Source organism: Pleuronectes platessa, chromosome 12 (assembly GCF_947347685.1).
Source record: "Pleuronectes platessa chromosome 12, fPlePla1.1, whole genome shotgun sequence".
Taxonomy (NCBI): domain Eukaryota; kingdom Metazoa; phylum Chordata; class Actinopteri; order Pleuronectiformes; family Pleuronectidae; genus Pleuronectes; species Pleuronectes platessa.
In genome coordinates, this window is record NC_070637.1 from 13,607,550 (window position 1) to 13,633,734 (window position 26,185).

The 26,185-nt window shown below is 40.1% G+C and overlaps 1 protein-coding gene across 1 annotated transcript in view; it reads left to right on the plus strand.

Annotated features, from left to right (window-relative positions):
* The window catches only part of eys (eyes shut homolog), a 159,696-nt gene that overhangs the window by 21,655 nt on the left and 111,856 nt on the right, over nt 1–26,185 (plus strand). The window contains exons 8-19 of the mRNA XM_053436051.1: nt 362–501; nt 2,299–2,462; nt 2,625–2,878; nt 4,471–4,575; nt 8,435–8,557; nt 11,695–11,808; nt 14,173–14,295; nt 15,983–16,099; nt 18,325–18,447; nt 18,564–18,677; nt 21,395–21,508; nt 24,387–24,500. Of these exons, the coding sequence (XP_053292026.1) occupies nt 362–501; nt 2,299–2,462; nt 2,625–2,878; nt 4,471–4,575; nt 8,435–8,557; nt 11,695–11,808; nt 14,173–14,295; nt 15,983–16,099; nt 18,325–18,447; nt 18,564–18,677; nt 21,395–21,508; nt 24,387–24,500 (1,605 nt within the window). The remainder of the gene's footprint in view (nt 1–361; nt 502–2,298; nt 2,463–2,624; nt 2,879–4,470; nt 4,576–8,434; nt 8,558–11,694; nt 11,809–14,172; nt 14,296–15,982; nt 16,100–18,324; nt 18,448–18,563; nt 18,678–21,394; nt 21,509–24,386; nt 24,501–26,185) is intronic.

The window sequence follows — 26,185 nt, forward strand, 5'->3', positions numbered from 1 at the left end:
GGAGGAGACAAAGTTTCTACAATATGTGATAATTGTTACAGATTAATATTAAAACCAGAAGAGCAAGTTAGAAAGATTAGATAGAAAATCCGAGGAAAGTAGGAAGTACGACGCTTAATGTTTCCTATTTAAACTAATGGTAAAATAAAAATTTAGACTCAAGTTAAATTAATTGCCACATTGATTATTCTTCAAAATGAGGCCAATCCTCTAGACAACCCGCACTTGGCCTTGTTTATTAAATATATAGAAGAGCCGGCCTGGTACAGGGACCTAAATTAGAGCTGGGTTTGTGACACTGATCACAGATCTACTTTGTGTCGCAGCAGTTACATTAACTCTCTGAAATCTCGTCCTGCAGGTTTCCTGGGAAAGAATTGTGACGTCGACATTGATGCGTGTGCTCTGCCCGACAACACGTGTCCGCCAGCGACTCAGTGCATGGATCTGCCTGACGGTCTTGAATACACCTGCCGTGTACCCTGCCCTCAAAGCCTTCAAGTGAGTAAAAGCATCTTAATAGACTATTTGTCCTCATCTGCTGTTGTGCGTCCACCATGCCCCTTATAGTTGTGCACATGTTTAAAGACCTTGCGATCCTCGTTCTCTCTCCAAGCTACTCCTGTGTAATCTCTACAGCAGTGCAGCAGGGAACCAAAGCAAGTGGATCGATGTGGGTTTTTATGTGTTTACTTATGTTGTTTAGAGGAGTTTCCACACTGGGGGACTTAAGGGGGCCAGCATTTGCAGAGAAGGGACGAGATGTCCAACATTCATGCACAGCCCCTGATTCAGTAAAACATTTAGGTCACCCCTTGTCTACTGTTAGCTCTAAAGCTTCGAGCAAAGCCTCCCCCCCCAACGCCCTTCCCCTGGATCTAGACCTGAATGAAATACATAAAAAACATGTGACTCACATAGAACTCACCTGACACATTATGGATTTATTTGAAAATTAGTCCATTCTTTGGTATAAGAAATAAATCAAACGGTGATTGAATACAAATACAGAAAACAGTCTCTTAAGGGTTTAAACACTTTCATATTTTTTTAAAAGTTGTGACTTATAATAACCTGTAAGAGAAGTGCAAACAACAAACTTGGAGATCATAAGTGTGAATGTATCCGGTATAATTCAGTATCGTATTAATAAAATGTGGGATAATCCTTTGTTGTACATGGGGATAAACATACTCATAAATCCCACAGGAAGATTGACAGCAAATGCGATAATCCATAAACACTGCAATCAGCTGGTGCCGAGGCCGCCCAGTATGTTGGTTTACCTGTTAGGTTTTTTATTAAATTCTTGACTAAAGAGAGAATTCAATGCTCCTGTGTGTGCTGCGTGAAACCTACACATTTAATCAAGTAGTGGATTTTGACCTTATACCTGACTCTAAATAATAAAGAAACTCCTGGTCAGAGACTCAATGGCTTAGGTATACATGTTATTCACAATACACTCAATGCTGTGTATTTAAATCAAGCAAATGTTTATGATCGTTTCTTCTTCATGTGGGTGCACATCTTCCAGGCTTGAAAGCAGGTTTGGCAGAAAAGAGAAAAAAAACAAGAGCTGCCATTGTTTATCATGGGTTTTGCTTTGGGGCGCACACAAGGGGAACAAGCCTCTGAAAAGGCCTCTGCCACCTGCTGAGCGCTGCGGAAGATTTGCAATGTCTGTATTTCCGTTCGCGCAGAAGCTCTTTGTATGTTTGGATGAATCGGCCCTCTCTGCATTTAAAGAAAATGGCTAAGACCAAAGACGGAAGCTACTTCAGGAGACAGATGGAGATGATCACTCGCTGTGGAGCAAAGCTTGTGTTGGCCCCCGTACAGAAATGCCATGATGTCTGCATTATACACCTTCTCACAAGCCAGCACTTCCTGTGGCCCTTTGTTTCCCCTCTGCTATATATAAACACACACACACACACGTACCAGCTACAGGGCTATCTTTTTCTTACTGGGTGCTCCTGGGTGGTTGAGCCACTCAATGACCACTGATCTTTTGTTGTTAGATTTGATGCTACATGGAATCTAGATGCATGGAAAGTGAATCCATCAGAAAGCATGAATTGGTATTCATGAATGTGTCAAGTGGCTGAAATGACCCTCATTTTCAGGCAGCCGGGCAAAGAAATGCTTAAAAGGTCTCATTGTAAAATAACAGTGATGTGAAGGAGCAGAATGTGCTCAGTACAAATGTATGATATTAGCCTTCGATATGAGGCAATTTGACTCCTGCACACGCAGCAGCACATCTCTTATAACAGCGCTGTTCTCTTTCAACAGCCCTGTGCCAACGGAGGACGCTGCGTCTTGAACGAAGCTGCAAGCTACACCTGTATCTGTATGCCTGGTTGGTCCGGTCAGAGCTGCCATATAAATGTCAATGATTGTGCTCGGCATTGGTGTCAGAACGGAGCCACTTGTGTGGATGAGATTGATGGTTACAGGTGAGTGTTGAAATCTCGATTGTCTTCGGGGCCATTCAGGCACCGGAATGTCAGCGATTGTAAAAGCGGTGACATTTACTGTTTCTGCTCCTTCAGGGTTGAGAGAAGTTCTCCCACTCTCTGCAGTATTCAGAAAAATAAGTCTCTCTATTTTGTTGCTAGGTGCGTTTGTCCCAGAGGATACTCGGGCGTTTACTGCGAAGAGGACATTGATTACTGCGTTGGCCATCGCTGCTCCGAACACGGCGTCTGCCTGGACCGGCAGCACAACTTCACCTGCCGCTGCACGCTCGGTTTTGAAGGGTCGCTCTGTGAACTGGAAACAAATGAGTGCAGCAGCTTCCCCTGCGCGAGTGGTGCCACCTGTGTGGACCTAATCAGTGGTTATCAGTGCCACTGTCCCCCGGGGTTCCAGGGTATGAGACCATCTGATGCGAATGAGATCCTGTTTGCAGACTTCAGTGTGGCCGGTCACAGGGATATGAGCTTATAGAGCAAGTGTTCACAGGTTATAATGTTAGAACAGAAATATGAAGCTTTCACTCACTTGGAGGTTTAAACGCTTATGTTTGATAGCTGTGGTCCAGTGGTCAGGGCTCATGGGCAGGTGGGTAGCAAATGAAAGTATATGGAAATCTGAATTACTATATATGATATAGAAAACAGTCATTTAATTGTGACAAAAGTAAAATTAAAGTTTTAATAAAAAAAAATTGAACAACTATAAACATTTTCAGCAATAACATAAATGATGGCTTGATCATTTTTTATGATATACCTTCAGTGCTTAAATTATAGTGATTATTATAATTATATATTAGTGATTGCACTTAAATCAGGAGGGAACTAGAAGGGGTACTCAGTTCAGCTCATCCTTCTCATACTTCTACCAAGGCCCAATTGTCCCCTTATGAAACAGCATTCTTTTGAATCAAGATCTATGAGCTCTATTCTAACATAACAACAAAATTGCCCTCTTGCAATGTGAAAGAAAGTGAAAAAACAATTCCTGCATCCGCACCAAAGAGTTTATGGCTCTTTCCTGACCCATCCTGCATAATCCTCTTAACTAACACACAAATGCTGATTAAAACATAACCACCTTGGTGGAGTTAAAAAATAGTTACATTTAGTTATCAGCTTTTCTATTTCAATAATTTAATTTGTCTTTTTCTTACGCATTTAGAGTTAAGGTAGTTATCAATATCCATTTAATAGTAAATCTTGATGTGAATACTCAAACAGATCGGTGGTGCAGTAATGTCTATGCAGGTATAATAATTAATATTTGCTGGAAGGAGGACCTGGCTCAGTATCATACCAGTCGTAGTTTGTAGTATTAAATGTAGCTTGTACAGTATATTTTCTTGTGGAGGTACAACTTTAATTATGCGAGTACTTTACAGTGCGTGATTAACAGAGTGCTTGCCAGTCTGTGGGGTCATTATGGCATAAGTACAATCACCTTTGGTGTAGAGACAGAGAGCATTGCAAATTGTTCACCAGTGCCCCAGGACGTCGGGCTGTTAGTTCTCTGTGAGCTCTCTGGCTCAAGGAGAACTAAGAGATCTGAAATCTGGCCAGAGGGCAGAGCAAGTGGGAGCTTTAAGTTTGTCAGTCAAATCTTAAATCAATTCCACTTGTTATTCCTGCCCAGAGGAGCCTAAAATTAAGCGTATGCCGTTTATGCACATGTACGAGCTGCAACATGCGGATCACATAATCATTCCATCACATTTCAGCCAGCGGAATCAGAGGCTATCAGCTTCCTCGTGAAATTAAGCCTCGTCCCTAATAAACCAGATGCGGCTCAAAGTTAAGAAAAATGAACAGAAATTTCTCCCGTGCGTGTTCTGAATGCTGCCGTGTTTTGTCAAGCTTCATTCTGTACTTAAGATCAGAATTAAACATCCTCAGTGACGGCTAAATTTATCAGCAGAAACTTATTTTAAGCTGCACTCCCTGTGACATTAAGTAGAGTTTATTTGTTTCTCTCTTTATCCTGCAGGAAGGGCCTGCTCGGAGAATGTAAATGATTGCTGGTCTCAGCCTTGTCTAAAAGGAGGCTTGTGTATGGATCTGATAAATGACTACATTTGTCATTGTCCCCTTGGTAAGCACCAACTTGTGTATTATTGAGCATGTTTACAAAAATACCTCGCTATTAATTCCCTGTCTTACTGTACCTGGGGAATGTGTAAAAAGTTTTATTTCTCATACATTTACATGCAAACCTAATTGTGCACTTGTGATCATTTTTCAGTTTTTATTCAAGATGCACTCGCTAAGACGGGAATGATCAGTTAGACTCGTAAAAGTTTGAATGCAGGAGGGAGGCTGGTTACAACGCAAAGGAGAGCAAATAGAAACAGAACAACTGTATTATGGGAAGGCGATTAATAATAAACTCATGGATTTTTACTTTTTTATTTTGTGGCATCAACGTCAGTAGAAAATAAAACTGTTTCCTGTCCTGCAAAGCACTGATGCATGGGCACCTCTCTAATTCAACTCAGATGTAGTTGTCAGAATTGTCCGTTAATCAAGCGACAACCTGTTTTACACATTTGTATACGTTTGACATTTCATAACACATGTTCCTGAAAGGATCCATAATCAGTTGGAACACAGTCCTTAATAGAGGGAGGTCTTGTGCAGCTGATTTTTACGATGCCCTCCTGTAATGAAATACTTAATCACCGCTTGATTGCACAAGTCAGAATGCTGCAGCCGGCCCTCCTGGCGTCGCACGTCCGATGTCACATTTGGCAGTAAACAGCCACAGTCCCAAGAACAGGATTTAAAAACAAATATTTGAGAGAATCAAATTCACCACACACAGAAGTGGACGGGACACAGAGTACACACTGTTTGTGAAATGATTCTCTCCAGATAGTTCCCAGAAGCTGCAGATCCACCGAGGTTATACTGGGTGTTTGTGTTGTTTTCAAAGTCTACCCTCCTACCTAAGTTTGAGAGAAACAATACGACCAGTGTTTTGCTGTTGTTGTTGTGTTTTAGTCCTCTGTTGTTCTCCCTCCGCCGAATATGCCTCTGCACAGTAAATCACTAAATGTGGGTGTAGTCATTAAAACATTTACCGCCCTGAGACCTGTGCAGCACCTGTCACATGGTGCGCTTTTATGACATTATGGACAAAGCAAATGCATCACCGTAAAGATCTGCCCGTGCTATTTTCCGGCCTTTTGCACAAATTAAATTTGTGCGAAAAACAGAACACCGGTGTGTCCGTAAAACCTCCATTACTGTTGTAATTTCATTGACAGATTTATAGACAGGTGTTTGTGATCACTTTATCGTTTTTGAAATTCGATTACACAAATGGTCTGTCTGCTTTTCTTACTAAAACACACACACACACACACACACACACACACACACACACACACACACACACACACACACACACACAATAAGAGCACAAAAAGACTCGTACCCGACTCTGGCCAAGGTTTCACTTTTACAAATGTTTAATCTGCGTCTGGATTTGTGTAATGCATTGTGATTGGTAATTGTGCCAATTACAACCATGCTGTTTGGAGAATACGTGAATTTTGATTCCTAACCATGAACCTCGTCATGATATTTTAATAATGGTTGCATATATTTTTTTTACTGTCTCATTCAAATATTCGTACATTAAAAACATATTGCAAAGACTAGAATGGCAGTCAGTAGAGCACACACCTCTGACAAGGACAGAGAGTCACTAGTTGTCAGGTCCCCAGATCCATAATTATTACCTGGGAAATCTCTTGAAATGGTAAAAAATCTCACAATGTCAAAGTAAGGTATACAAAAATGGAACTGGTTCTTTCTTGGCCCATGTCCCATCTTTCCACCAAGTTTCATGGAAAATCCGGTTTAACAGTTCCCAAGTATTCCTGCTGACAAACAAACATAACCACCTTGGCAAAGGTAACGAGATGAAATTAAAGAAAAACAGGTTCGAAAACTATATAATTGATGAACAATCTGCTTCTGTGCAAATGAAATTTAACAAAAATCAATTTTCTTATTGCAGCTAACTAAAAGCTAGTGTTATTTGTGGCAGTGTTCTCAGTTAAAGCGGGTCGCCTACTAACCAGAGGGTCAATTGTTTGATCCCTGGCTTTTCCAGTCTGCTATCCAAAATGACCTTGGGCAAGACGCTGAACTCTAAATTACCACCCGATGACTGATCTGTTAGGGGGTAATGATGTGGGATAGAAAAGCGCTGTATGAATGGGTGAATGTGACATGTAGGGTAAAGGGTTTTGATGAGAATAGTAAAATCTCTTTAAATACAGTCCATGTAACGTTTAGGAGTTGTGCTTCATCCACAGGCGCACGGCGGCTTTTTGTTCAGAACTAGAAACCACTCAGTCCTTTCTTGACTTCTTCACCCGAGCTTTTCACCAAATCTCTTTTGGATTCTGAATTTCAGTATTCACACCACTCGCACCACAGAAGTGAGGACATGAAGGAAACCCCTCTTTGTTAGGGGAGGTAATGAGCGACACAGGCTACACCCAGCCTCTGTAATCTTCACATAACCATAACTCTTGTTTGATTTATTAAACGGACATGATTTTCACTTTTTCAGCTCAGTGAAGCAACCAGAACATTGTTGATGAGATTATTAAATATGCTGATGAGCAGCACTCTTCAAAGCCAAAGAGCAGTTATGACCCATGGATGTCACCATTAACCACAGCACATGACAACATGGGCAAACGACCGGGATGCTTCCAGCGCAGCATCCCAGCGTGTCCTGTTACTTTGCATCTCAAGCCACAGTGGAAAAACAAAGGGTTCCTCGTCGTGCCTGTCTTCTCCTGCAGTGGTCGGCCTGAGCCAGTCGTGGCTGTCAGACAGAACAGGGAGTCCCATTTGGAGATGGTGACACTGTAAATGTGACATTCCTTCATGCAACATTAACCTCAGAGTGAACTGCATGCACAATTGGTTATTAAACACTTCTGAAACACTCTGTTGGAGGCAATAGCTGTCCATTAACTAGTCAAGGCAATATATAATATGATGGGGGGGGGGGAAGGGTAGTCGGAAGGTCATCAAACATGGAGATAGATGTGTTGGTGGAAAGCGCGTCGCTGTCGATACAGATTACGATGTGAAAGACAACGGCTGACAGCTAAACATGTTGTGTACTCTCCTATGCTGCTCTGTGCATCTGTGTTCATGTCTTCATAAAAAGGAATTTGCATGAGGAAGCGATGTTTTGAAACACTTCACTCCTCTGCCAGGCAGCGAGACCTACTTTGCAGACGCTGACTGACTGCACCCAGATTAATGTGACACGGATATGGGCACATTCTCTCTGTTTAGACGCTTCTGGTTTAAAGAGGCTTTTTGGTTTGCCTGATTATGAAATTTAGAACTTTCAAATATTCTCACTGCATAAATCCAGTCTCTCTCTCGCTCTCGCTCTCTCTCTCCCTCCCTGTGCAAATGTAGCAATTCAATCCAAAATGAAAACAGGCCCCATCACATTGGTCTTCATTATTTCGACCTACATTACCTAATGGCTGCTGCACATGTGATACACGCTCATCTATTTTTGGCCTCTCCCTTTCTGTCATCTTTATTTATACAAACGCATGTATCAGTCTCACCATCTGTCTGCGCTTTATTTACAACAATAGATATTGACATGGGTATCTATCAGTGACATGCAGACGTGCATTTGGCGGGGCAGATAAATGTGATATGGATCGGCTTGGTCGGGTTGGTCTCTGTCAATGATTCAATCTATTAGCATACTGCATAGCAGCTAGGCTGCACAGGGGAGAGAAAAATCAATACCCCCATTAATCCGCTAAAGAAAAGGTGTCTTTACCTAATAAAACACACAGCCGCATAAGTATGTGTTGCTGCGGTGCTGCTGTATGATTGTACTCCTTATTGCTTGGTCTACCGATGTTTTTATTCAATGCATGTTTTGTTGACAGGATTCAAGGGGAAGGATTGCTCTGTGGACATTGACCTTTGCTCGTTTGGAATCTGCGGCGAACACACATTGATATGCACCGAGACCAATGATGGACAAAATGTCTCCTGCACATGTGAAAGAGGTGAGCGGGGCCTTTAGCAGGTGATGTGTTTGTCATGCTGCGGCGATAACAAGTGGAAAATGGGCCCATTGCAAGAGTAAACAATGGGATACAAAGCGGCTCATTTTCTCCTGCTGATTCACTGTCTTACACAGAAGTCAGGTTTATTGCAGTTCAGGGAATAAGTAGCCGTCTGTAAATCAAAGTGTTTTTTTTATGTCTCCATGCCGGCGATAGCCTGTGGCCCGAGGCATTATGTTTTCAGGTTGTCCGTTCAGCATATTCTTGTGAACATTATTTGGCACAAATGTTCAGTTGGACTCAAGAAGGAACTGGTTAGCAATAGTTTTGCCCTGTGAAAGCAGTTTTTCAAATATGCCCTGGGGGGGGAATTTCTTCAAATTTGGTATAAATTTTCATTTGGAATCAAAGATCAACCAAATTGAATCTGCCTGTCAAAGGTCCAGGTAGCTGTGACCTTACAAACTTTTTTTTGATCTTGTGCACACAACATTAATGGAACACCTTGAGGAAATATTTTCAATCTCTGTACACATGTTCAGTTGGATGGACTGGTTAAACTCCGGTGGTTGAAGGTCAATGTCGCAGTGACCTCGGGTTCATGTGGACATGATATGATCGGGAACACCCACAGGGGATGTCATCACATCTGGCACAAAAAACCACTCAGACTGAAGGGTGATCTAATTAGAATTAGGAGAGACCCCACAAAACCTTTTTTGGAATTGTGAAAAGTTATTTCTAGAGAATTCATTCAAATTTGGTTTAAATCTTCACTTCAACTCATACATTACTGATTAAAGTTGAGTGGCCTAAAGTCGAGGTCGGTTTGGCCTATTGAACACAGTATCTTCCTTTAGGGAATGGCTTCAAATTTTGAACAGTTGTCACTTGGACTCAAAGATGAACTGATACTAATAAAGAGATGACCCAACAAATCTTCTTTGGGCTGTTGAAAGTTATCTTTCAAGAATTCTTTCAAATTTGGCTCAAAAATAGATTTACATGTTTCTCACTTTATGACTAGACACTGGGATTAACTCCACGTTTCACTCAGTTATAAAGGTTGAACAATTATCTTATATATTCTTCCTGATGTTAAGAAACAAATGAATTCAAAATGATATCAATTAATTACACAACTAAAATGGCATAAAAAATAACAGTCAAATATGAAGGTCACCGTGACAACGTATGGGTCTGAAAAAAATGTATGGAACTGGTTGGCAGAAGCAAACAACCTCAGGGTGGAATTATTAGTTCAGAGACACATTGTGAGCTTCAATCTAGTAAATAAAGTTTACTTACTAACTCATGCATCAAAAATAGAGAATCATTCACAACCTCATTGCCATTCAATAATCTCATGCAAATGTATGCAGATTATTTTGACAATTCTTTCGGAAAGTAATATCTTGTGTGTCAGTCCAGTGTTTGTGACTCGTCTCCACGAGGACGGCAGCGTCATCACGACAGTAACTGCCAGCAGTGAGAGATAACACAGGAGTAAGTGGAGGAGACTTGACCTGTTAGATCCTCCGAGGCTTGTCAGCAGTAACCAGGCTTCAGAGCACTGCATCTCAAGTCTGTATGTGCAGTAAGTGACAGAGTGCCAGTGCAGGCCTGCGTGTACATGCACACAAGCTTATTCCTGGCTGCAGTTAAGGCCCTTGAAATAAAAAATAAAAAAAACATTTGGCTTCCCAAACCAGTCATAATTCAGTCCGCACGACTCCACACCAGCTCGGCTATCTGTTTTCAAATGAATGGCTATTACATAGAAGTTCATGTAACCCAATCAATAACCGTAACTTCATTACTGCTGTTGCACTTATGCTCGCCGGATGTCAGAGTGAAAGATTGTGAGTGATTTCTTATGTAAATGAAAGCAACCTGCGGCAAACTGCTCGCCGCAGATCAGCTCTCAAGGGCAAACGGCGAGGATGCTGTCTTGTCGAGATGTTTCAGGTCAGCAGGCTGGGCGTCCGTATTATCTAATTTATCTAATGTGTTGCAAAACATGTAAGTCCCCCCCCCCCCCCCCTCACCGTACTGCATATCCCATGCAGCCAATGTATTGATCTAGTGTTTTGTACGAACACTAAATCAAATTTTTACACCGTTAATGTTTGATTATAGAGTTTAATTCATGATTTTACAATGATTTTATAAAAAATTAATCTCAGCACTGGTTTGTTCTGAAAGTTGCTGTTTAGATTTCTAAGTGATTAAACTCTCTTGAATAGTTGGTTTCATGAAGTGGTAATTGTTGTTGTTTTTTTTACGAGGCCCCCCCCCCAAAAAAAAACTCTTTTTGACAGCAGTTTCTTTTGTGTTTTTCACATTAGCATTTATTTCAAAAGAAGCAGTTTTGCAGTGCAAGACTTATTTTTGCCGTAAAATTATTTGCGCTCCCGAAAGCTGTTGTTTCATCAAAAGCCCTTTCTTGGCATGAGAGAGTTTTTGTCATCTTAGAAGGTTTTTGCAACACAGCACTTGTTTTTGTTTTGCTGCCTGCCTTGTTTTTGTAAAGCGCCACAGTTTTATTTTGGAGGGAATCCTGCTTGACGACTTCCACAACTTTACTTTGTACGTTCATACAGTATTTCTTTCCATGTTGCTAGCGGTGAAGGGCGTCTAAGGACCTGCTCTCTGTTCACTCCTTGGCTGCCTGCGTTCGCACTTTACTCACACAACAAATGGGTAGCTAGGTGTGAGGTTAACCCACTTACAGCCTGAGTAGCACCAGCAATAACGTGACATAAACAGTGACATGTTCCACCTCTTAAATGGCCTGTGTGTGTTTGTGTGCGCACCGATGCATGTTATTTGTTTCATGTGGTTTCCATTTGTGCATAGATTGAGTTTGATGGTAAAATCACTACGTTTGGCTTGTTTAATGTAATAAATCAGAGGGGGAGCGACTGGCTCTTATTAAACATGATTAAATGAGTCAGTGAACTGAGTCTACATGTGCCCAGCAAGCCCCCTTAAAATCAATATGAGCTTTGAACACCGGCTTCTGTTTGTGAACACAAGTCCTACTGATCCTAATTGGCTGGCAAATTCAAACCAGGCCAGAACAACAACGAAAAAAAGATTAAAATAACTTTTATCTTCTTTTACTTGGCCTGCAGGGTTTACAGGACTGTTTTGTGAAGTAAATCTCAATGACTGCGAGTCAAATCCGTGCCAGAATGGAGGCATTTGTGTGGACGGCGCAGACCTGTATCAGTGCTTCTGCTCAGAGGGTAAGTTGCAATGCAGTTCCATCTCCCAGTAGTAAGATGATAAGATTATCTGTTAAACTCAGGTCTTTGTTGTTTATAAAAAATGTGCAACCATCTGGGTTCAGTCCTGGAGTTTTGACCTTGGTTTGAATTTGGAATAATGTTTTTTAAAAGACTCTCCGTTCTGTTTGCTGTTGTTTCTTATTCCTGTGGATAAATGGACAAAACCCACTCAACCAAACAAACAAGTAAAACCCCATCACAGAATTACAAAAGGGCATTACTGGACAATTATTTGCTTTATCTAGAGCTTGGCACACAAATGAATGGAGAACAAAAATGCCGAACCCTTTAAATCGTAAATTTCACTTGTTGCTCAGTATTTAGTTTTTAGAACAGCTCTGAACACTGAACAGCTCTTTTATTTAGCAGTTTTCCTTTTTTGTGTCTGTCAGTGCATGTCATGTGCCGTGTTTTTTGTCTTCCTTTACTTGCACTAAACCAAATTGCCTTCGGGATTAATACAGTTTTATGGTGTTGCAGAAATAATCTTAAAAACGCACTGTATGTGCATCTAGAAGTCATCAATATTCAATATTATAATCACTGAGATGTTACATAAAGACTTCACCTGAAGTAAGTAGGTACATAAATACAGAATCTCACATTCTGGTTAATTGTGAACTAATTTCTGTTTTTTTGACGGCACCAATATTTACTGTAAAAACGATCAACATCTGTGTTAAACGGTTCAAGGAACAATATTGCTTGTTTGTCGATTATGAGATTGTTTCCATTGTTTTTTAAATTACTTAAAATCATAATTACTTAAAGAATATTATTTTAGCTCTCAGATTTGTATGATCTCAATCATTTCAACAATTACAACAGAAATGTGATTTTCGTCAAAACCATTTTCTTCAATATTATCCACCATGGAACTCATTTATGCAGCAAATGGATTTTAAAAAACATAACTCCCAAGACTTCTCTCTTCTGCAACAAAAAATGTAAATAACACCGGATGAGTTATTCAGAAACTATTATTCAAAACAACTCTGAATGAAGAGAGCCCTTCTTGTGCCTTACATTCTGTAGACTGGGTTTGGTTGAATCTGTCCTGAACAGTTAACACTAATCCACGTTAGTCCGCAACAATTTAATGAGAACCCCGTTAAATTCTTTAATCGTTTATGTACAGGAGACAACACCATTGGACCATTGGGTCTCATGCCCTTTTAGCTTTCTGCTAAATCTTCATCATTTTAGAGGCTGGTTTGTATAATGTGCCTCGGATGATTTTGGGGTCTACACATATTGTTATTGCCCAGGGGCCCCTAAGGTCTCTTGATGTATTCAACCACTACAGCTGGAGAAAATGATTTGCTTCTTATCTTCTTCTTCCTCATCCAACTCCGTGTCCTTGTTATGATGACAGCTAAAAGTTGATCCTAATATCTGTACAGCCTTGAGGGTTGAGAGGTATCAGAATTCACCCCAACCAATCGTAGCAGGTGGTTTTGTAGCTGATGAGCACAACTTGAGCTAAAGAGCGTGGAATCAATCAGTGAACTCACTCGCTCTAGTGTTTCTCTAGAAGAGAAACTGTCACGTTGATTGCCACCTTTTGTTCACGATGATCTTCAGTTAACACTTTTGCCTCTTGCTTCCCGGGTCTCAGTTCATTACCCGTTGGGTTAACAAGTGTATTTGTTTTACATTTACATGAAACCATCCCACCAGATACTGCCACTCGCGTCTTTAGCGCATGAGGGAATAAATCGGTGCTATTTTTCCAGCAATTTCCCGGTCCAGTTGACACCTTACCTGTCAGACATACCTCTGATTAAACCTTGATTGCGGGTGAATCCTGCTATGCCTTTTTTAATGAAGTCAGAATAATTGTCAAATTTTATGACATGGAGAGAGGTGGAAATTGGTTCCATGGTCAGTTTGAGAAATGATGAGAATTTGACCTGCATCGATGGTGCTGATAGCCAAGAATTAGTCATGGGTCTCCTGTAGCCGCAGTGTGTGACAGTGCTAATGATACTCATTTTGCGGCGTGACCATGTGGTGGAATATATTTATGGGGGAACTAAAATGTCAGGAATTGGCAGCGCTCGCTTTTGCTTCATGACTTTAACCTTTTTATTTTTATAAATATTAAATGTGCTGATGTAACAAAAAAATCAAATAAAGGCCGTGGCGCTCCTCTTTATGCACTTGTTTGTGAAAAGTCACGTAAAATTTCATGAAAGCATCACACTGCTGTTGGGTGTCATTCCATACTAATCTGTCTTTTCATGTTGGCTTATTACTGACATTCACACGCTGTCTCTGATGATGAGATCTTTCTCTTTTTCATGTTTTTCCTCACAACAGGCTTTGGGGGGTTGAACTGTGAAATCAACTATGATGAATGTGTCCACGGATATTGCGCCAATAATTCCACGTGTATCGACCTGATTGCGGACTACGAGTGCATCTGTCCTCCGGGCTTTGCTGGTGAGTTATCTGTGTCATCATTTTCATACTTTAGGCCTGGATGAATACAGTGCAGATTGATGACTCTTAAGCAGTGATAAACATCAAAGTGGTCCCATTGTCTCAAGAAAGAGCTCATTCACCGATTTCTGCAGCTGACTTGGTGTAAAGATGGCACTTCTTTCTCCTACTGTACAATCTGAATACAGAGGCTAAGTATTTATCCAAATACAATGTTCTGCATTATCTGAGTGCCTGCTGCAATCTAAAGCATTTTCAAAACTTAACTGATCTTAAAAAGCACGATGACAGAGATTCTTAATCCTTTGTTTGCAAGATTGCACAAACACTACTAGACGATCCAGTCTAGTTGCAGAACCACACAGTTGGTGTTTAAACAATTTTTTCTTCACTGTGAGACTCATGGAAATGGAGGTGGTCTGTTGGTGTCATCATCCGTTTGCAGAACGCATTAATAAAGCATTCATACTGTTGCTACAACTCCAGAAAGTCATATGTCCACCTGACACGGGAGTCTAGTCATATTTTGCGCTGTGGGCAGCCATGTTTTGTTTTCAGTTCTAAACACAAGTTCGCAAGATCTGGTTGGTGACGGTTCCCAGGCAGCTCATTCCCATAAGCTTTTGCTTTTCCTTTAATACTACACGACTGTGACTTTAAGATTATGACTGTAAGCCTCAAACTACAGCATCATTTGTCCCGATACTCTATTCAGATCAGCTCTGTGACGGCCATGATTTACAGGAGAGGTGCTAAGGACCCAAATCAGCCTGATCATCCTCTTGTGTTTGAAATCTGAAGAAAGTGCCGTATATCTGTATGAGTCAATTCAGTCTCAAATCCAATCAGCGATCATGTGACCACGGAAAAGCCTCTGGGTTCAACAGCCAGTAATTTGGGTCTCCAAGATATCCGGGTCTGCCATTCGCTGTAAACTGTTCAAACCGACCAAATGAACGTTTCTTCACACAAAACACAAACAGTGATTATTTTTGTGTTTTTTCTGGTCCAGTTGACATTTTGGCCAACCTCTGTTAACAGCTTTCTTCAGATAAATAAAAAAAATGTGATAGATGATGCACATCGATCAATGTTCTCCGCCTCTTTTGCTCTCCACAGGGACTGTTTAGCTGCAGGCAACCAAAGCCTGCTCAGCTTTATTGGTCAAACTGGAAACAGAAACCAGAAGACCTCCGTAATCAAAATCGTGTCCTTCGCCTGCAGAGTCTACATATTGATGCGTTTACAGTTTAGAGTCAAGCTGACAAATTATAAAGCAATATATTACTTATACAGATCCATTTAGTCTCGGTTTTATGGTATGAATTTAACTTTCATGTAACCTCATCAGTTATTCATCTATTTTTGTACTGGGACACTATAAGCAGATTGGAAACTAGTCCAAATTAAGTGATTGTCTCTTTGGCATTGTACACAATGTGCTAAACTCTGAAGAACGTACGGTTTTGTCCCAGTGTGACCCCGAGTGGCTCCATTACCGGACACACTCGCACCACATCACGCTAGTTCATCACGTTAATGGCTGTTGTTCTCTGCGGTCAAACTCATTTGTGTGACAGATTATTGAGACGCGTCGTTATGTTGGTGTTGTGATCTCTTTTCTTTCTTTGGCTTCGTCTTGATTAACACAGACAAGCTCAATTAACAAGCCTGATTTCCCTTTCAGGTAAGAATTGCTCCACCTCGGCGTCAGTATCGTGTGCATCAGATGTCCAGGTCTGCAAAAATGGAGGAACTTGCTCCCTACGCCCCACTGGAGAAATGAATTGTATTTGCCGTCCAGGTATTTAACATATTTCTACATTAGCTTTAGAAAATATGAATTAAGCTTGGCGCATTGGTTCCATCTAAAATGTGCACGCAGAGTAGAACAGAGGCTATAAAGTCATTATAACCAAAGTGTGTCGTGTGCTCTTCTTGGTTTATTTTACATCAAACCCTCTTGCAAATTCAACCCTTAATGCCTGTGGAAAACATATTAGAGTCGATGATTACTGTGGTATCACCGAAGCACCAAAGCAGCTTTTACCTCAGAGTGAATACCATCGGAAAGCAGGCGCTAAAATCCACTCATTAGTTACAATCGGTGGAGAAACAGCACAGTTTTTTATTTTTTTATTCTAGTTTGTGTACTGATGCTGAAATCCCTCTTTTAGCGCCTCATGCTCTGCCTGGATAAAAATATGTAAATCAGTAGGGAGGCGAAACACTGGCAACAACGGCATTACTTGAAATCACAATCTGTGATGTCTGCCAGCCGTGGGAGGGCAGGAGGATACTGTACACAGCAGCGCACATCAATCACCTCTTTGATCCCCCCCCCCCCCCCCCAACTTACAGGATACCATGGCACTGACTGCTCCTCATCTGTGAACCAATGTGTGTCAAATCCTTGCGACCCTGAGGGGACTCTCCTGTGTGAAGAGCTGGCAGATACTTACAGATGTGTGTGTCAACACGGGTACACGGGGCCGCACTGCAGAACACTCACGAACCACTGCGTTGATGGCCTGTGTCAACATGGTTCAGCGTGTGTTGATCTGTCGAGAGGGTTCAAGTGTGATTGTTTGCCAGGTAGGTCCACCCCTCCAGAAGGGGCTGGTTTTCAAATGGATTCAATTCTTCAAATGAAGCATGTGCATGTGCACCGACACGCTACCGGTTTGATGCTTTCCCTCGTTCAGCTTCCCTCTCTGTGGGAGTCTAATCTCTTTGGCCCGAAGCAACAACACATAACAGTCTTATGAAATGTGTAAGTCAGGCCTCAGTTCATCGGTTTGTGCTCTGACTTCAAAAGAAAGATCTTTTAAGGTTTCTTTGCCCACTAAGGAACCAGGAGTCCGCTTGTCCTTTAAACAAGGAAATGGTTTATTACAAAACAATATACTATTCATGTAAAGAAGACAGGATATTTCTGACTTAATGATTCGTTTTTATCAGTTAATAAAGGAATTTTACTTTCAGGAATCATGCTCTTTCATTGCACCAATTCATAGATAATTACCAAGTACAAAGGTAACTGTAGATACAAATAAATAGAAGTCACCATTTTGGGATTTTGCTGAGATTTGAAATACTTTTTTCTACATTGTAAGTTCGTTTTACATTTGTAAAACCTTATTTAACATCGTGATTATGTTTTTATACCCAAAATACGTATTACATTGTAACGTACTTATAAACGTTGTAAATACGTATTACATTGTAAATACTTTCAAAGAATGTACTAGGTGAATGTTGCCTAATGGAAACATCAGGTTATAACTTAATATACCTGTTATAGCTTTTGTAGTTTTTGTTATTTAAAAAAAACAAGATATTAGTTATGCACTATGCACTATACGTAGTAATTATCTACCAGATTCCTTCTCAAGAATGTTGATATTAAGTGTTAAATCATATCGGCGAAAAATAATAACTGAGAAAAGGATCAATTATAATAAGCCAATTATATTGACAACACAGCAGGCGAGGTTAGAAACATTTAGAATTGTATTCAACATAATTAAATAAATGCCAGTTGAAGGTTGGTTTTAAATTTGGATTTTATATTAACTGTCAAATTGACTTAGTAGCGACGTTATTTTCACAGCCCGTGTTAATTAGAAAATATATTCTCTTGTTATGCCTGGCAAACATGTTTTATTTAGACATTACTAAAAGAGTCACCCATTTACAAATATTAAGTCTATAGTGTTCCAAATGGTCAGAGGATCCAAAGAGGGCCTTTAATTACTTGAGTCATTACTTGAAGTACACTTTAAAAAAAATCCACTAGTACCACATTTAATAAATCAATGGTTCAACTGTTTAAAGCAACATTTAAGGATTTAGTCGTTAATTCACAGTAATTGTACGTTCTAGCTTGTTCTTGAACGTGAAGAAGAGGAAAGACCAGCAGAAAATCCCTTGGATTATTTTTCTGTTGAACAGTAATTTTCAGGGCTCACTGTGATCAATACAACACAGGGGTTCCTCGAAGCAGAGACGACTGTTTTCTCTCTGCAGGTTTAACAGGCCGGTTTTGTGAGGCAAACAGTGATGATTGTGAAGAACGGCCGTGTGGAGTCCTGAGTGTTTGCGAGGACACACTGGACGGCTACAATTGCTTCTGTGCACCTGGATTTATCGGTAAGTGAAAGCTATTTGAGGTGATTTGAAGTTGTTCTTTGTGAGTTAAGGTGACATTTTATTCACGGAGGCGATGCAGCTTGTCCACATGTTGTGCGCCTTCCACTCTTTCTCAGGAAGCAAGTGCGAGATTGAAGTGAATGAATGTCTCAGCCGGCCCTGTGCAAACGGAGGCTCCTGCATTGATGAGCTCAACTCATTCGGCTGCCAGTGTCCTCTCGGAGTCACAGGTATTTTTATCTGCATCCCACCATGACAGCGTTTGTTTTGCGCAGCATCGCTCAAAGCTCTTCATAAATGAGTCATCTCAGTGATGAGCTTGACTACAGATCGAAACAGGATTGTTCTCGTCATTGCTTCATGATGACGACCTGAAAATACAAATCATTTAAGAATAAAAAAAATTGAACGTCAATCTCAATATAGAAGATAGAATTCAGGCATTGATATAGTAAATACCAACAATATTTGTCCAATGTAGTCTCATAAAAACTGATTAGACACTTGACTGGTGTTCTGCCTCATTTCCCAAGTGATCCGCATTTTAGGGTTGCACAATATGGCCCAATAATATTTAACAAGTATCCAAATAAAAGTCACTTTATTATTTCCTTTAAGTTTAAAGACAGTTTTAAACGTGTCTTCGGGCAGAGAATGACAAACACTTGATGAACAGAAAAACATTTTACAAATCTGGACTTTTGTAACTGCTATTTTCTAAAATGTACTTTTACATTCAACGGCAAAAAAGGTTTCTCAGACCTTTTTTTCAAAAGGTCTGAGAAACCTTTTCAAAAAATCTTGAATTGTTTTGAAAACTGTACATTCACGAATTGAACATTTGCATCGTGTTCGATAAATAATTTTATAAATTAATGAGAGAAAGAAGAGACAAACAACATATAATGTAACACATATGGTTGCATTTTTTTAATAATTCTTTAATAAGTAACACATGTTCTTTTATCTCAATATATTCGTTCTAAGACCTTTGTGATCATAGTATGTATCCACACAGGCGTTAATCCCTAAGGTCATATGATATACAGCAGATGAGCATCTGTTATTATAAAAGTATCGTCCTGTACTTAATGAAAACCTGGACATGTTCAGCCAAGCTGTGCTCAGCACGTACTGGCTCCAAACGCATCTTCCAAAGTCTGCTCGGCCAAATGTTGATCACTTTCTGTGTCCATGCCAACCAACTGTTATGCCGCGAGTATAGTATGTTGTGCATTGTGACATACCATAATACACACATGGCTTCAGCTAACTCTAAATGCATTATCGCTCTCTTTCAGATATAAAGGGACTGAAATTGGAGTGAAATGGTTCAAATGTAGCGATTGATCAGTTTGATTTTGTTCCAGGAAAATTCAGCCATAATACAAATCAATAATAGAAACAGTAAGGAGCAGTTACAGCAGAGTAACAGAAATATCATAGGGACACATTTTTTGGGGTGTGTGGTAGTTGATGTTTAATTGTGAAGACACATTAGATAAAACATAAGTGTTGTTCATCTTCCATAAATAGCTAAATACCACAATTTACACAAAATTATAAACTGTTACGTTTGGAAAATCTTATAGTAAAAATGTCTTATGAAATGTATCGAGTGTCATTCATGAGATTTGTATTTTGCAGATAGCATTTTCTGATGCTTTTGTCAGTTTTAGAAAGATTTTGGCATTTTTACTTCCAGTTGACCCAGGTTGAGCTTAAAAGGTGTAAAAGAAAAATTCACACAACTCATCTTTGGGGTAGGAGCCCTGCAGGGCTTCTTCCTGTGGGACCGGGAATATCTCCACCGGATTTCTTGGCAATTAAAAAGCACATCACAAAGTCATAATAAGTAATCCTTGGAAGGACCTTAAATATCTGGTCCAGCCATTTAATCTTAACATATTGTGTGCAGAGTTGCCTTAACCCGCTTGAGCTTGAAACCAAAAGAAATTTAATGAAGAAATATTGGGGGGAAAAAGAAGAACTGAAGGGACTTATTCTCTGGGTAGCACAATAAACTCCAGGAAGATTCATGGCAGACTGAGGAAGAGGAAAATCAACTCTGCAGCCACCCAATCCATCTTCCTGGAACTGTCAATCCCAGTCCATCCTAAATATCTAGGTCATCTGGCAAGTGTATAACCATAATACACCATATATAGTAGAGGAAGTCATTCTTAAACTCTGGGCCACCTGAGCCGCATGGGAGGTGAGAAGGTTGTAATACAAGGTCTATCCGTTATAGTGTTGCAAGAGCAGAACAAAACACACTGTGTAATTACATGAAATGACGATAGTTCAAAAACCTCCTCTCACTTGATATTTCACATTACATAACCGTCTCCTCCAAAGCTCGCAGCGACTGCAAATGTCTGAAATAGCCTGAATAAATCCTGTCTTCTGACTGAGCTTGTGTGCATCCGGTCTGCTTTGTGGTTTCAGAGACAACAAATAGGAACAGAAACACAAGATGAACAAACTAAACACACAAACTAAGTTTAAATAGAATCTATGACTATAGTTTGGAAAGAAAGACACCGATCCCATTATGTTCGTTGTTTTCAGAGGAACATCTGTGCAGCCGTTAAATCGTCCGGATTTAAAGCCCCGTGTTTGTTGAATATTCAAAACCAAGTATCTTTGTCATATTAATTTTGCCTCTGTCGTAAAATGCGCGCGTGGAATATGTGGCTGAGATCATTTTTGTGACAACTGTCTGAAATACTACAACCGAGGGATTCAAGGTGTCACGAGTGATAACGTTTCAAATTCCACACAACGACACTCTAAGTCAAACAGAACATATAGTTTACTAAGTCGGGGGGGAACTTAAAAACTGAGCATGAGTCGCAAAATGTTATGAATCCAAGCTGTAGTTTGACATTATATATTTTTTTTGGACCTCTGTGAGCACGGACTCTTAAATGTCATGTCTTTGCAGGGGACTACTGTGAAGTCAACATAGATGAGTGCATGTCCTCCCCCTGCCTGCACAATGCCACGTGTGTGGACCTTGTTAATGGCTACGGATGTGTGTGTCTGCCTGGATTTACCGGTAAGTGTTTTTTTTTCTTTTCACTTGAATAAAATATAAACTGCATATGTAGCTTACAGTGAATAAGTGGAGGACGATGGACTTAGACTGCTTCAAACAGATTTGATCTCGTTAATTGATGTGAAGTACAGTTTGTATTTATATATTGACCTTTGTAAACCGGTGGAATAAATCTGAAATTCAATTTCTTACATGTAGGAAAGATTTGTCCTCAGAGAAAATGAATTTCTATTTGTAGAGAAGATTTGAAGTTGTACAATTAGGAGCAAAAGAACTCTGCACGGCCGTCTACACTTACAGTAACAAGAACTTTTTATTCAGAGGAAGGTTTAATTAAATATGTTTTGGGTTTCATCAGGTTATTAGCAACTCTGCGGATAAAATCTGTGCACAAATTATAGATGCCAAGGTCACACAGAGAACATCAGTGCCCACATGCAGAGTAGAAAACTTTGTAAAGCTCAAAGTTCCCACATTGTGCGCGTGACACTGAAGTTACAAACTTTCATTTTGACCCTATTTTTTTTACATCTGAATCTGTTTAAACGAGGACAGTCCAATCACAAAGCAGCGTCCAATGAGAGGGCGTCGTCAGGCATTCATGTGATGTTGGAATAATGGAAAACATTTAGATCCAGACTGGGAAAAATCACTTGAACGTCATCTCGCGTCAGATCAACAACTCGGAAAACCTACAAACATTTTTGTGCACGAGTTCTGTAGTTGCTAACATCATCACTTATTAACCAGTTCACCCTCACCCCGATTTTATGTTTTTCGTGTATTTTGGAATAAAAAAAAAAGCCCCAAATACACCTGTTCTCCTCAGAGTTAATATGTTAATACATTTACAATCGGCTCTAAATAGTAGACTAAAATGTTTCACTTGTTACACTTTTGTCACAAGCAAACTCTATGACCATCTTTTACAAGCGCCTATATTTTGCCAATAGAGATGTTTTTATGGTTCGTCAAATTAAATTATTAATTTGCTTTTGCTCTTCGTTGTCATGTTAATATTACAAAGACGAGTCATAATGTTGTCTCAAACGCTCTTAACACATAAATACAAGACTTTATTTAGAGCATCCCTGTTTTCTTCCACATTCCGACTTCAAAAGCACCCGATTGGATCGCACTCAGGATACAGGACCTCCTGAGGAGCCTGTGAATATACAGTTGATCTTAGTCACAGGTCCTGAAAGTTGTTGTAGAGCCGGACGGTGGCTCAGGCTCTCATGCAGCCCTGGTGGCTTTAATTATGTTTGATGATGCTGTCGGTGAAAATGGTGGTAAATATTTAATGTGCCGCGTGTGTTGACAAACCCACCCGGGTCGCTGGGAAGAGCCTGTGCTGTTGTCGTAATTCCTTCTGTGTGACAAAGGTGAAGATAAACCCGCCTGCGTTCGGGGAAACGTGTGTTCGCCGCCAATTAAAACATCATTCAGACAAATTGCGTCCTCACTCGCGTGTATGCCGGAAAACAACAGGTATGTATTCAAATAAAGTCAAATCAGCGGCAGCTCATCGAAACAGCAGAGTTGTGCGATGCTCTCACTCTGAAGTCTCACGGCATAATTGTTTCCCCACATGCGGTGCGACGGCCCCGGCTGTTTAAAGCAAGAAAGATGAATAATGACTCGAGGTTAAACAAACCTGTAAAAGTCAAACATAGTAACAGCAGTTGAATTGTTTCCTAATAAGTTCTAATAATTCCCACAGAGCCTGAGTCGCAGAGCATTACAAACAGTATAACTGGCTGAAGCGTTGGGTTTTTAACCAAAGAGCTGGTTCATCGGCGGCAGATGAAACGCTTTGCTTCTTTTAATGTGACTGTATCAAGCGTGAAGTTTTGACAAGCTGGTGTTTAGTAAAGAAACTCCAGGCTTCTATTCTGATAGAAGTCACTGCAGCACAGTGATGCCTTCGACGTCCAGAGCGAGAATAATAAATATTACATTCATGTTCTCAGATGTTTTAAGTTAGGTCTCCATTCTGTCAACATTCATCATACACTAATTCTGTTCTTTAAAAAGTAATAAACTACAAACAAGACCAACATGGAACTAATAACTGATTGTCTCCTAACACTGGGTCAGAATATATCACAGCACACTCAGGTGGGCTGTGGGAACGACTGGTACTGTCTCTGCATGTAGTTTGTGAGATAACGGGGCATTTCTAAGCTTGTTCCCAACTGGGCTATTTCACCTTATCTTCAGCTATGGGGAAGTGTGAGTAATTCTGGGACTCCAATATTCCTTCATATCTGTCGTGCTCGACTGGTTCTTAAATTTCATTTATTATTGTCTCAAATAATATTTAATTTAACTTGTTGAAACCTGCAGAAGCCCTGTAGGGACAGTTAAAATGAGAAGTGGAGATACAAGGAATATCATTTTTATTGTAGGCTGTGTGTCATTTAAGAGGGCTATAGATGAAGATCAGCCCCTTGCCTGTGTTTAAATGAAGAATATGAAGCAGTTTGTTCAGTTATACTTTACGTTTCACAAATAACTAAATACTTAATCGTTTGGCTCATCGGCACACAGGACTTTTAACTTTGCAAGAAACAGTCTATTCCGAAAAAGAAATGTTTGATGGTGGTCGACTGTGAGGCAAGTCACATTTGTATAAAATTGAAAGTGGTTGTAGTAGTTTCAATGATATTTGGATCTAGAACTGCAGCGTTTGCTGATTTGCTGATCATTTCCAAAATATTGTAACTTTTTTCTCATTAAATAACAACTCAAAATAATTATGGCCCCAATAGTCTGTCATATTTGTGTTATTATTTTTTTACTGCCAATCGTTTACGCCAGCGTCCTGTCGATATGAGGTCCTGTATTTATCTATCTGTGTTCTCTTCTGCCGCAGACACAAGGTGTGAGCTCGACATTGATGAGTGCGCTTCGTCTCCCTGCAAGAATGGAGCCTCCTGCATTGACCAGCCTGGTAATTACTTCTGCCAATGTGTGGCTCCATTTAAAGGTAATGAACGCTGAGGGAACAGGGGACGGAAGAAAGCAAAGCTAATTAACTTCACATAGTATTATTTTCACCTGTCTGAACTCACTTCACATGTCCCAACAAAACGAGCACATCTCCGTCTGCGATCTGCGGTGAAAGGAAAGAAAACCGGAGTAATTAGAAAGATGGAAGACGTGATTGACGCTTCCGCTGCACAAGTGACATCTGTCTTCAAGCCTGAGACGCTCTACTGCAATATCAGTGTTTATCAATATAAAGAAGCAAACAGTGAAAAGCATTCACACACACATGTTCTGTTAGATGCTGAAAAAAACAATGTTTGATCACTGTTTGTTGCCTAAACATAGATCATTTAAAGTTCATTGAAGGTAAAATAGTTAAAATTCATTAATGTAATTTACTGTTTATACACATTGATAATATGGTTGATTATATTATATAAGTCTTTTATATTCAACTATAATGGCATATTTGGTTTTTAATATGTATTAGGATAACATTGTTTATTTAATTTTGAAAAAATCTATTAAATTTGAATTTAATCAGTACTTATTTTTTTTTACCACATGGTAAAATAAAATGAATGACGTTACTCTCTGCTATCTGTTTTGACATTAGCACAGTTTCTTATTAATATTGTAATTTACTGTGAAATCTACAACAAAACGCAAGCCGATGGACATGATTAGAGATCTACTGTTTTGACTATATCCAAGTGTAGACTCAGCAGGTAGCATGTGGTGGAATTTCACAAGATCTAAAAAACTGTCCGTCTTTGATAAATATAAAAAAAACATTCTTCCGGACAGACTCTTCCTCGGCACAGTCGTCCTAACAACCAGTCAACGAGGACCACTGTCAGAACCCGAGGAGCGCTCTGACAGATCTAATGAGCTTGTTGGCTGTGAGACGATCCTGGAAGAACAGCAGTCAGGGCAGTACTTCAGGAATCCAGGCTTAAAAGCCGAGTGGCCAGGAGGAAATTACTTCTGAAAGAGACGCACGGACTTTACACCAAAAAAAAAAAAGGCACTTCAAAGGCCGACAGCGACTCAGAGCGCTGATGAAAAATGAAAATACATTTCTTCAGCTGTAATACCAAGGACCGTAGGCAGTGCGGCAGAAATGAGGCCCAGCTGATTACCCGTGAAATACCATCTCTATTGTAAGGCATCGTAGTGGTCGCGCCAGGATGTGGTTCCTCTACGTCGTCAAAGACGGAGGGGAACTTAGAATGAATCAAAGTAAAATAAGAGAGGATTTTCACTGCTGTGTCAAGGCTTCATCTTATAAATGATGTTATTAAACCCAATCAGCCCCTCATCTGTCTTCCTCACGATCTGAAGCTAATATTAATTCATTGTCTTCTTCGATATAAAACACAAGCTTGTAAACTCTGGAAAAATGTCCGGACCAATCATTGAAATCACTGAAACTGTCCATGATAGATCATAATGTTGTTCAGTGCCAAGCTTATGACTGGAGGAAGCACTTTGAACATCAGAGTAGAAGCACCAAATGTCAATATTTCCTCCAAAAGTTCGATCTAATGCGCTGACACTGCCCGGGTGAAACTTTCTGACCTTGTCGGGTTCTTAAGTATCTCACAGGTCTCAGGCTGCTGCAAATTAGTGGGGGAAATAGAGAACATGTCATATTCCTTTTATTCTCAACCTTTTTACCTC